Here is a 13,707-nt window from a genome sequence, read left to right as displayed (position 1 = left end):
TTGTTATAGGTGGCGGGGAAGGGTACTGCAAACCCGCCTGCCCTCCGTCTCCATGGTGATGGCTAATAAACTCCCATAAAAACGGCATGATTTAAGACAGGTACAAGTTTACTTTTACCAACGGTAAACACAGCGTACCTCCAGGTTAGCGTGGACAAATTTCCGCTTGTTTTGGGTCCACCATATTCCCTTTTCTTCAGCGTTTGGAGAAGGATGTATTCTGTTTTACAATTTGCGAGAGACGCGGTCTAATGTATACAGATGTGAAGGCCAACAATTAGAGTTAGTGTTCGTTTGCCATCAGTTATAAAACAAATATACTATTTTTTTGAGTTACACACAAGGCTTCATGTTTTCTTGATTCGCAGAAAGAAGGAAAATTGTGCTGCTAAGGATAATTTTTTTAACATTTTCAGTGGAAAGTAGGAAAAGGTCACCCATACCCACCTGTTCAAGTGTAGGTGGGTGACATTTATACAAGTACGTAAGTGTTCTTTGTCAGAATATTTCCATCAAAATATCCTACATATGCTTTTGTAAGCTACACTTATGCTTACTACTGTATTCCTCTGGGGAAAAAGGAATAGATCTAGTCCTATGGGAAGATTTTTTGACACATTTTCTGGGCTAGTTTTACAGAAGTGGGAAAAGGTGCGCGGGTCCCACCTGTGTGTGTGTGCAGGTTGAAGTAGTTGTTATCTGTGCGCCACATCTGGGAGGTATGTGGGAATGTTGGGCCGGCGCAAATATCAACAATGGTCTATATCTTACACAGGGCAGTCACAACACAACTTACTCAGGATGATTTGGCATTTCTTTTCTTTTTTTGAGCGTCATCTGAGTTCAGACTGAAACATATTGGGAAAGTAGGAGACGATTTTGTTTTCCAGATCAAACAGCAATCATCCACCAAAAATCAAACAACAACAACCAAAATTGTATTCGTTACAAATGTGTACAGTAGAATGTAGACAAATTCATATTTGTAATGCAGCTAGACAAATCTTCTATCGCAAGATACATCTGTTCCTCTATTTCTTGTATTATTAAAAAGCGAAGAGAAGTTGAATCTATTTAATGTTAGCTAGCCAGTATACATTGTATCTATCCACTTTGAACATTTGTTGTTAGTAGGGGGGACAAATATGCAATAAAGCTCTCAGTCCATTTTATTCAAAAGCTACCCCACATATGAAAACCATTAGTTGCAAGGTAGAGTTATAAAACCTTAAATTTTTCTACATTTCCATTCGTGACACTCTCATGACAAGATGAGATGACATTTTCATGTATTTGAAGAAAATGAACAGTTCAAAGATAGGATCAGTAGTACCAGATATTACACAGACCGTGCAGGTCACCTAACGGAAGCCATACACACTGCTTTTTGCTTCATCCTGTAACAACAGGTATAATTAAGGTGTAAACCGAAATTCTCACATACACGACAAAAGCACTTAGATAAACTGTCTCTTTAGAACAGTCCATAAACCACGTAAATCGTCTTCTCTCCCCGACATCAGGCGAAGTGGACAGCATTGCCAGAAACTACACTTTCCACCAGGTGTTCTATGTTTTTATTTTGAAGTCTCCAATTCTCAATTCATCAGAACTTTATATAGTTTTCAGGTTTAAAACAGACTGGGCATTTATTTTAAATAGTCAAGATCCCTTTGGGTTTTTTCGTGGTAAATTTTTGTCTTGCTTTATATTACGTTTTTCCCTCTTTTAGAGCAATATAACAAGACAATTTGGAAATAATTATTATGAGAGACCTTGCTCCCACCACTAGTATGAAATGAAACGTGAAAGGAAACTAGTACCATGAGGTGAGGTGTGCTTCTTGGAAAGGCTCCTTGCTCACCGCCGGTTTATACTATGATGATATAAATTTTCTTTTTATACTCAATTTCGCAGGGCTAGGAATACTTTCTGTTTGGAATCGATGACAATGCATTTTCATACCAGATTTTACAAACTAGATTCATGGATAGATTTCCGTCTAAAAGACGCGCACAAGATTGCTGTAGATCTATGTAAAATGCGTTCCTTTTTTCGTTTCACTGCTTCGAGACAGCTTGAAATTTTCTTTCCCTTTTGACGTATTGTCGTGATTGAGACGCTCGCTGTGTGCACCGACTCACAACAACAAAACAACGAGAGGACGAGCGAATCCCATCAGCATTCTGAATGTAGCATCGTTCAATAAAACCATTACCTCGTCCTGTTACCGTGGTGGCCGCGGGGAGACCGGGTGTCCTGGCCGGACCATTAGCGGGAGCGTGGCGCCAGTCACGGCACACAGGCACCGCGCCACAAAATGGACGACATACGCACAGGCTCGTTTACACGGCACAACGTCGCGCCGGCCCGTCCCTGGAGACCGCCCGGCGAAAGTTTTGGTCGCGCCGGCCGGTTGTCAAGGAGAGAGGAAGACTCTAAACTGAGGACCACCAAAGACTTTATTGGCGTTCCGCTCGTGCCCAATTATCTTGTTGTTGTAGATGCTCTAACGTTTGGAATGAGGAGGACAAAGGAAGGCGACTTCGCCCAGTGCAATGAGCGGCACTTAGGACTGGCGACAGAATGACAACCACGATCCGTAAAATGTCTTGTGGCACAGCTGTTTATTTTTAGAGACTCGAAGAATGATCCCTTGTTGCTCTTGTACACGGTTATGATCAACACTGGGCGACGTTTGGCATTGAACACTGAAGGACAATTGCACCGAACGGTCTGTTTAGATTTATTAGGATTAATTGATTCTCCTTTGTAGATAACGGTTTAATCAACAATGTGATTAATCTCACGAAAACGAGATGTCATTTTAGACACTGGATATGGAACCAGGGAATCTCGGCTTTGATAATGATATGGAAGTTGCAATGAAGACCATGCAGCACAATATATATTTTATTTTTTGTCCTTTTTTTTTACTGAGGCATGTATTTCTTTACCTTTCATCGGCATTATCATATGACACGAGTATTTTGATAAACTACTGAGGGGAAAGAAAACCAAAACACTGTTAGATATCACAGAATTATTTCAGACGTTTGCTTTTCAAAGTCTCAAATAAACGCACCAGATGACGAGGACAGTGAGAAGTAGTTATGCTGTCTATATATGTCAAACCAAGGAGGTTAAAATAAGCCTCCTTGGTCAAACAATGAGAGACTGGGCTAGCATATGGCTTTTCTACATTCAACTCGTAGTAGCCTTTTCTGATTTGACCGTGTGACTGTCGATTTGCACTTTCATGTGTATCAAGTAGATAAAGATGCTTACAGTATTTTTACTGTGTAAAGTATCTAGAGAAAGGAAAGCCGAAAGACATGTCTAACGAAATACCAAGGAGGTTGGAAATACTAACTGTGTTATTAAGAATTAAGGTAACAGATATTTCTTTGACTTTGAGTGTATGGTTTCTACAAGATCGCTCTAGGAAACAATTATCATATAGTCTATACAGTATTATTGTAAAATTGAACCTCTAATACATTCATGAATCATATAAACTACGAGTGTATGGTTTCTACAAGATCGCACTAGGAAACAATTATCATATAGTCTATACAGTATTATTGTAAAATTGAACCTCTAATACATTCATGAATCATATAAACTACGAGTGTATGGTTTCTACAAGATCGCACTAGGAAACAATTATCATATAGTCTATACAGTGTAACTGTAAAATTGAACCTCTAATCAAGGCTCTAATACATTCATGAGTCATATAAACTACGAGTTTTGCTAGACAGGCTGTTGGAAAAATCTCTCCTTTACCTACAGTTTCAGTCTGAGCTTTTTCAACAAAAGAATTCTACCAGTGTGGCAAAATGAGTCTTGATTCTGTGAGATTCCACATAGAACGGAATGACTCAATGAGCATGGAGATGAGTGACCTTCACGGCTTTGAACGAATTTCAAAGCACTGGACTTTTGAAACGTTGACTGTGTTCTACATTTTCATTAGGTGGAAGGTAAAAACGAAGCTTTGAACCAATAAAGATATTGTGACGCGCCGATTTGAGTACTTCGAGCACAACATACAATCAGTCGTATAATATGTCAAACGAGGCTGTTATATGTGTCCCGTGATCTCGACAAGTCTTGACAACCGCGCGTAGGTCAGTTGAGAATTCAAAAAGTATTTGAAGACGAGATTTGTCCCTTCAAAGTTGACCTTCTCAGTACTAATTTTGGCGTGGTTTTTGTATATGCCCTGGGAGCTAGCCATGACGATTCCCCTCAGCATTCAGCCGTCCAAACATCTTGTACACCCTTGACCTTTTGTTACAGCAAATGTAACTGGGAGTACGGGGATGGCTGTGTTTAGAAAAAAAAATATGGCTGTCCTCCAGGCCCCAGGGTAACGAAAAGATAACAACTTCTTCAATAGCTAGAAACAAAAGATGGTTTTAACCTGGACTAACGGTCACATGTTGGGCTGATACGGAATGAATAAATTCCAACGGTAGGAATCTGGACTTAAGCCACAGAGAACTTATCGGCGCTAAGCTTTACCGGAGTAGCCCCCTCCCAAATCACCTTCTCCCTATCGCGACAGGTGATAACCTTTAAGACGGCGGGGCAATCTGAAGATAAGAAGGGGCATGAGCTGGAAAATTGGATTTCTCCGCGCGACGCTTGTAGCCGGGATTACATCTCCATTGAACTTATGTATGTAAAGCGCTACAGTGGTCTCAACCAGACAACGTTTGTTACTGAAAAAATGGTATAATTTGGTACTTTTTTGGCCAAAGAAGAATCCGTACTAGTTAGCGGCTAGAGAAGCAAGCTGGCAACTACAGACTCAGCCTAGCTCTTAGGACCTGGTCACATTCGTCGCACGATTGTCGTACGATCGCAAACCGAAGATATTGTTGGGATAAAGTCGGGCACGTGTCGTACAAAATTCCACAGTCATGTTGCGGAAAGGGGTGTCTTAGATCTTTGTCGGTGGTTGATTCAGCTACGTAACAGCCTGCTGGAAAATCTTACGACATCAAATTCGTACGACGACCTACGATGGATCTCACTGTGCCAGTACCAGCTCTTCTAACAAGTCCTTCACCTTACAGGCCTAGTTAACAAATTTGTACCATAGTTTGTTTTTCAGCAACCAATTTGGTCTGATAGAGGTTATCACAGAAGTGCTAGTGGCGAAGTCTCGGTCGTTACCTCGGCAGTTTGGGTAAGATTTGTGTAAGAGTATGCCGTCCACGTCTGCTGAGTTATTGCCCCCATTCCGCTGCTACTTTTACGAGCTAACGCGGAGCTAAACTGATATTGATGCGGAGAATGGCCCCCATCTGCCATTACTTTATGAATTGAATCATGAGTGTTACTGGGGGATTATAGACTCACACATCACATAATTAACAGGTATCAGAATCGACATATCTCTCCAAAACACGCCATAAACATGACAGGGAGGGTCTTTACTCGTCCTGTCAATGCGGAGGGATATTCCGTGCACGGATGTTGAACCGTCGGCGTATTTTACGACAGAATCCAAACCTTGTCGTCCTGTGAACCTGCCGTACTTATCTCATGAAAATTAACAACTTCCCTCTTAAGCAGGTAAAATAAAACGGGCAGTCTGAAGCTAAACAAGGGTAATAACTTGCCTATTGTTTTACCGATAAAGCGGACAGGTAAAGGATTTCTACTTATGTGAGTACGTGCATTGCTGCATGTCGTATGAAAAAGACGAAGAGACAGAATTTCAGCATTTGTGATGTTGCTTCCTTCACTTCAAAGCTTACAAAACATTTCATATCAGCATATGACGTGGGAACGTGACATTGTTCATTAAGGTTCATCTTAATTTGATTTATAGAATAAAAGAATATTTGTATGTTTCACACTTTGTGGGGAAATTCAAACTACTTAGTATGCATAGAGCGATAGTTACATTTCATCAACATGGTATCTCTCTCTCTATATATATATTTATATATACATGTATATATATATATATATACTACCAGTATTTGTTTGTTTTCATTTTGTTTATGGTCGTTCTCACCTAAGTAGGAGAAAAACTATAATCCAAGAAAAGGTATTTTGAAGGTAGTGTGTATTCTGGGGTCAATCTCATACCAAGGAGGTTATATAGACATACCTTGTCTCAGTCGGCGATCTTCAGGCAAAACCAAGCCTAATATATCATGCGGCATGCGGCGTTTGTTCTAGTAATGATTTATGGTACGTTATTGAGACCAATATTTTATGCTGTACTGACGTCTGGGAATTCAGATTAGACCGCCAAAATGGATTGACACAAATTCCTTTTATTTATTTGTTTTTCGAATGGCAGTGGTTCATATCAGTCATTTTCATATTTTATTATAAGTGCATATTTGGAAAAAAACAGTTTGAGTATTAGAGTAGCATTTGTATTAATCTCGTCCTTTCGTCCACAAAGTATCTCCCCGACAAGTCTCATATCAAGACTATTTTTATAAATTATTATATTCAAATATATTGTAATTTATATCTATAATTCTTACTCTTTCCCTGTCAATTTGATTGTTCAATGTTATTTTAATTCACATTCCTTATGTTTGACTCTTTCTAGCTTACCTATCAAAACATGACAAATGATGAAAAAATGCAGATAAAAATACAATTTTCCTTTTATTTCATTCTATCTGTACATCATTGTCATGCTCCATTAAAACATAATTTACAGCAACACAATCAGGAACAAATTGATCTACAACCAAGCGCCTGATGACTTCTTTACATCAGTGCTGCACCTAGGCTAGTAAAGTTGTTGCCTTGTAGAGAACTACAGCTTGGCCTCTGACGTCACGATGTCCGCTATCCTGAGCCTACAGATCTTCTTCACCTCCTCCACCCCAGCCAGCGTCTCCTCCTCCGCCCCGTGTTTCAATCGCTCCGTCAAGCCGTTCAAGATGGCGGCCTTCTTGTTGAGCCGGGCACAGATGACGAACGGGAAGCCAAACTTGACCTTGTACCTTGACCCAGGAAACAGAAGACAGTTTTTTAATCAAAATAATTTTAAAGCAGACATCCGTAATTTCAATACCTCTATTCGTTCCTGACCACTAATCTCGAAGGTAAAATATGGACTGATATAAAATTTTGTAATTGGATTTTAACTTGACGTATTTCGTTTTGTATATTCGTTATGTTCTTGTTTATGTTTTTCATGTACAGCAATCTATTTTCTTACCTATGTAGTATGCTATAATCATTATTTCTCTCATTAGGCTATTATCAAAGATCATATTTCCAAACCGGAGCCCGCTCGAGCTGATTGCGGGAATGAAAATAAAAGTGTATATAATTAAAGAAATAAACACAAAATAGATATATGCTCATTACTAATTTTTTTTCCTTAGTTTGTGTGTTTTGTTGTCTTTTATAATAATATACTTTTCATTTCCTCAAACTGCCCGGAAATGTGAAAAAGTGACCCTATTAGCATTTATTCAATGTTGAAGTGGACATGCAGTCAGCCACAGTGTTCTAAGATGAACTAAACAAATACAGTACTGTTGGTTCAAGTCCGTGAGTGTGCTGAGCTCGTCCTGAGTGAGCTGGTCCAGCCCGGCAGACTTCTGCTCCTGTGTGGACTCGGTGGTGAGCTGGCCGGCCTGCGCCAGACGGCCTGCCAGGTCAGGATGGCAGCGGAGAACACCTTCCTTTCCTACAGAAGAGATAGTTGAAAATGTGGTGTTAATGTCCTATTCTACAATCATGGAGTTCATCGTTTTTGATACCAAAAATAGCCCTTTGTAACAGGTACTGGTTGGGTAGGACGCCCATACCACTTGATCGCGCTGCGACCTCAATGCGACATAAATTGGATGTGTGTAACCCATGACTTCATAATTGGAATATCATGCAAAATGTAAAAGTATGACTGAAAAGATAACAAAACACATAAAGCGTGAAAAGATTTGTTGTTTTTTTTCATCTGAAATTCGTTCAAAAAGAGCTCTGTCAAATTTTAAGTCGCAGTGCGATCGCTGCGAGGTCCCCGTCCTAGTTGAATGGGGGTATAATTCTGGCTGTATGTCTTTAATACAAGCAGTATATGGCACATCCAATAGAATGGGAATTGAAATATATTGATACGAGTCTACTGAATATAGATTCACTCTCCAAGCAGACGTATGGCTTTGGCTTAGTTTCCTTTCAACCTCTTTTCGTTTGTTTTTGAGGGCTATTCTATCTTTTAATTTCGTCCCAAAAATACGAACCGTCCTTGATAATGACAGTCTGATTGTTCCGTCACTTTGCTAAATCTACACCTCGAATCCAGTAAAAGCATTTAAAGTTTACTGTGTGATTCCATCCACTCCCCCAATACTACACTTTTCTCAGACGTTTCCAGGAACCGATGAACATGTTCGTTATTCTTTAGTCACCTGCTGGGAACGATTCGCACACAGAGAAAACAATGGAGTAAAAAATAGCATGTCCGTCCAGGTAACTCAGGTATTGCCGAGCCTTTGATGTCGCCTGCGGCAGAAGTAATGGCTTGTCATAATGCAGTAAGGTGGATCTTTAAAAACGCATTGGTGAGTCTGTGGCCGGGCGGCTATGACGCATGCCCGCCGCGGCGTCGGCACAACAAACCGACCGGCGCGTTGTCTGCTTGTACCGTGAGTTGACACGGCAAACTTTCCTATCATTTCTCCCCCCACTTACATGCGCAATACGCCGATAGCTTTTGTTCCCTCTGGCGCGAACATCAGAGGCACCGCCCGCTGTTTGCCAAGGGCAAACCATGGGGAGCGATTTTATGTGAAAACTTCATGTTTGCTCGAAAACGATACTCCTAAATGGGAAGGCTGGCTGTGTACTTAGGAGCAGGACCAAATAGAAATGGATCTGTTACAACAGACAAATACGTCATCACTGTTCGTGAGACTTGTAGAAATATATCCCTCGTTCTGAATACTTTATTTTATCAACAAGCACAATTTCACTCTTTAGTTTCCGTTAGAACCATGAGACGTACCGTTAGAACATTGTCATTACTGTGTCATTAAACAAGCATATCCAATGATGTTTTAACAAATGGATCTTTTCTAGTTTTATCATTTGTAAACGCTTTGGTATTCCATTCAGGTCTACATCAATGGATTGGTTCATCAAGAAGGTGGTTTTACGAAGCCTATAATTCAGACGACAGTCCCGTGACAAAAAGATTCCTTTCACAAAAATATAGTTTGTGCACGCAGATGATTTTGATCTCCAATTGAAATGTTACAGCGTCAGAAGAAACATCCCTCATGAAGTTAGAGCTGAAATAATTAAAACCTTTCTGGTAAGAATGTTTCCCGCCGTGTGCGTCCCCCAGCACGCGATATCAGCCCATAAGGAGTTTACAATACGCTGGGCGGATTGATTTACAACGATGTCAAATAATCATGTTGTTTGCCCAAATGTCAGAGGTCAACAGCCGAAGTACTCAGGAAATTCAACAAAGTGGTTGAACCGCAGACAGGTGCAACACAAGAGGGAGGAACGTTTACTACCGCTCTACAAATTACTTAGAATAGATGATTAATACGTTTAACATGTTCACACACACACACACACACACACACACACACACACACACACACACACACACACACACACAACGTCTTCAGTGTCCAAAATTATTACTACGCATACAGCACATAGGTGAATTAACTTTTAGTAAACTTACTGTAAAGCCTCTCTGAATTACTTACAATACATATCTATGGCGAATAAGACGTTCAAACATCCCATTGGCCCCTCTCCGTTCAGAATTTTTAGCTACAAATGGTACCTGGCACAGATTTGCATTTTGAATCACTGCTGCGATATATTGTCAATCTCACGAAATATACCATCAAATGTTTTTAATAATGAGACAGAAAAGCTAATCCTCAAACAGCGTACCGTGTTTTTAAAAAAACACATAAAAATGTCTAAGAAATAGATGACATGAACTTCAATAAGAAACTCCAGTGAAGATTTATTACCCATGTAAACAACGGGGGGAAATCAAGGAATTGTGTGATCAGTAGAAAGTAGGACAAGTAGCTGTACTACTATACAGTGTTGTGTGAAAAGAGACCAGCGTTAGTGCCATGAATGGTCCAGTACAGCACACCTGCCCCACACATCGCACGGACAGGCTCGTTTGTTTGCCGTCTGGGTAGCTGAAACAAAAACACCCACATGGAAGAAAGAAAGGGTCCCTCAAAGCACGGCCCTGTCCAATGTTTGACTTGGTAGGGGAGGAACGAGTAAACGTGTGTGTGTATACCTTAATGGGTCCCGGTTACTCATTAACCACGGCCCGGCTGGGGCAGGTAGAAGGGGTTTGTTGACCTTTGTCGTTGCACTCATGACGTCTGTTCGGTAGACGCGATGCAATGTGCTGTACCTCCTACCTTAACTCCATCAGTCTTTCATCACAAGGAGCCTAGGCATCGCAAAGGAGCACAAACTAACTAACGAACTGACATATTAAAAGGATTTGAATGATATTTGGACTGTACCATTGCCAAGTCCATGGGAAGTGATAGAGGAAGCATTTTACGCAATTGTCAAATATAATGCGGTGTTACTGTTACACAACCGTTATAGAACTAATGTAGTAACGTTACTACTATTAGGACTAGTATGCAATACTGTGTACGATGTATTTATAGATCATCATTGTTTTAGTGAAAGAAAATATTTTATTTGATGTAATCGTTAAAACAGAAACTGATTGGTGTTAGTGAGAAGCTATTGGTTGTGATGAGCTCACAAACTCGACTCATGTAACAGACTAGTTGGGGCAGTCAGGCCGAACCCATAAATTATATCAGATTACGTTACTCACAGATCATTACCTTTCTGAGGTAAGGCATCTAGAAAGTCCGCTATCGTCTGGTTCAGGTGATCGACGTCTTGAAACGGTTTGTGGGACCACACGGCGGCGGTAGCAAGTTTACAGTTCTCTACCACATTCCCAAATATCTCTATAAACTCTTCAGAATCGAGTTTGTTCACTTCCGCAATCGCCAAGGACGCCATGTTGGTCCACAGGTGGGTCAAAGGTCACGCGCATGGGACGAAGGGTAAAATCCACCTGTTTACCTTGTTTACTATCAAAGGTTAACATTATGACAGCCAGACGGTTATGTGCAGTCCTAATCATTAGCTGCAAGGACCGAGACTTTGATTTTGAGATCACAATCCCACGGACTACGTGTGTTGGGGATAGTTGATAATTATGTATCCCAAAATAGCCGAGATCTTTTTGAATACGGACATATGATACCCCTGCAACAGTTCTAATCATTTTCATAGAGCAAACAAAAACCTTCTTGACTAACTGAATTGACTCTGTGTCATTATAAATCTCCATGCAGTTGTTGTGAGGGAAGATCGTAATGTTTTCTGAACTGTACGTTTTTCCTGACATGCTACAGTCGTTCCTCCCACCATCTGCTTTGAGATGCATTTTTGGCGGGAAGCCGTGTCGACACCCCTGGGCAATACCTGTGGTAATTTTCCACAAGACGATTAATCTTTGCGGCGTAGAAAGGTGACGACAACGTCCAACCAAAGGTTGTTGGTAACTACAGATAAGGGAAATTGTTGGAAGTTTCACGACACACCTGCGGTGCGCAGGCCTCCCCTACATGCGCACTTGCGGTTTCCTCTTCCGCCATGTGATCACTGTAATCTTGTCTCAGAAATACCAGTGGAGTTCTACAGACCACACAGGAGCTGGGGTCTGGTCTACAAGCAACGCCATATACGGCTTCGGTTTGTTTTAGCACGTCTCTTTGCGGCATCTTTTCTGTCGCAAAAGAAGTGCAGATAGTCTCAGAAAGAAGTGTTCAAAATCATCGCAGAAAGAACTGCAAAAATAAAATAAAGCCGACCCAAACCCCAACAATAATTGCCTGTGTAATTCAAACTTGCAATAGATTTGAAGTAAGGAGTCGGACTTTTTGTCATGTTATATTCTAAAGATTACATGAAGCTCACAAGAAAGCAATGTATTCGTAGCTAGGATGTAATTTCTATAACTTTTTGTTGTTGTTAGTTAATTTGTTTGTTTGTTTGTTTCCTTATTTATTTATTTATTTCTTCAAAATTTGACCGGCGCTTCCAAGAGTATTAGTATGTGATGTCATCTGAGTAGGAAGTTCAGCGGTCAGAACCGTCAGATCGTCTTTTCGGGGGACGTTATATGGGTCGGTGTTAGAGGAATGAATATCATCAACATTAATATTCCACCACATTTGTTCGTAAGATTAAGGGAGAATGGGCTCGCCCAGTACTAGTGACAGTGTGATCTGGTCAAATTCTTTTAACATTACAGAGCCATACTTTCTATCTACCCCTCGTCACCCAGTCATGATCTAGGCTAGCATGCCGTGTCCTGACGAGACCTGGTCCTATTGTTGTATCTCCGTGACCGTTCACTTATGATAATGTTCCCTGACCGATTATCTACCTGGTTTACTTTAATAGCAGACGTCACGGGACAGTGCACAGAAAGGAAGGCCTGGGGCGGAACTGAGACCGCAGCGGAAAACGTTTGGACGGAAAGAGCAAAATAGCTCCGTCAGTTTTCAATCTCCAATGGCATTGTCCTTTCACTAGTATCTAGATAACTGAAATATATTATGTCTGAATTGAAAATTAATGATCAGCGTTATGAGTCATTGTCCTGGCTCCGGTGAAATGAGGGTGACTCGTCCTTAGGAAGTGCGTCAGAGAGGAGCGTCCGATGCGATGAGGAACCATATTGTCCAGTTTTATGGGGCGTCTTTAACGACTTTAAAGAGTGACAATGGTTAATTAGAGGGACCGGAGACAGGTGAAATTGTGCAGATGAAGACACAATGTTATTCTTTAGAGGCTCTATCTGCTTATGGTAACATTGTGAATGCTAACATACCCACGTAAACCATTTCTGAAGGGTGCTAAGGTGGAGAATTTAACACCCACATCTTCATTCCCTGGAAAAATCTGTTCGATGATTTATCAAGTTTAGAGGGCAATAGTCAAGGTAATAGAATTAGATGGGAAGTAGTGTGTGAAATGTGAATAAGGTTTATTGAATGTTGAAACTTTGGACGGGGGAGAGATATGTCGGAGATAAAACCGAGCAGGATTGCGTCAGAAAATCGATGAAAATGTGTAGTCTCGCATTCACAGACAGACACACTCACACACAGACATACATACATACATACAGAGAGAGAGCGACAACACTCACACACAGACGCATACACTCACACACACACACTCACAAGCATACAGAGAGAGAGAGATCACACACACACACACATATACGCACACACGGACACACACACACATACCCACATATATATACGCACACACACACACACATACCGTCTACTAAGCATACAGTCCACCTCGCTTTTGTATCGTCTCAAAATTTATGACGATGACGTCATTGTCATATCATTAGACTAAGCCCAAAATCCAGGATTAACTTTACTACTTTTGTTATTTTTACCTTTTACGGCGTTTCATACTTTAATGTTCACAAACACCTGGCGTATTAAAGGTTAACTTACACCGGAGACAAAGAGACATCCGTCTGAAGTCCGTGGGTTAATCTGTGTGCTCTTTTGCATAGAAAGAAGAAATAACACATCAGTTGTATTGGGGGATAATGTGTGTAACAGTGTGTGCTGATATTGAAGG

General features: G+C 40.8%; 1 protein-coding gene across 1 annotated transcript; it reads right to left on the bottom strand.

The window, feature by feature from the left end:
• Positions 1–6,635: 6,635 nt before the first annotated feature.
• On the bottom strand, positions 6,636–11,092 carry LOC136436687 (2-oxo-4-hydroxy-4-carboxy-5-ureidoimidazoline decarboxylase-like). Its single transcript, XM_066430882.1, has 3 exons — positions 10,866–11,092; positions 7,534–7,687; positions 6,636–6,992 (listed from the first exon to the last, which is right to left on the bottom strand). Exons 1-3 carry the CDS (start codon positions 11,047–11,049, stop codon positions 6,803–6,805), a joined length of 528 nt encoding a protein of 175 aa, XP_066286979.1. The 5' UTR covers positions 11,050–11,092; the 3' UTR covers positions 6,636–6,802.
• Between the last annotated feature and the right edge of the window lie 2,615 nt (positions 11,093–13,707).

Source organism: Branchiostoma lanceolatum, chromosome 6 (assembly GCF_035083965.1).
Source record: "Branchiostoma lanceolatum isolate klBraLanc5 chromosome 6, klBraLanc5.hap2, whole genome shotgun sequence".
NCBI lineage: Eukaryota > Metazoa > Chordata > Leptocardii > Amphioxiformes > Branchiostomatidae > Branchiostoma > Branchiostoma lanceolatum.
Note: the sequence above shows the minus strand (reverse complement) of the source record. Positions and strands in the feature narration are given on the sequence as shown.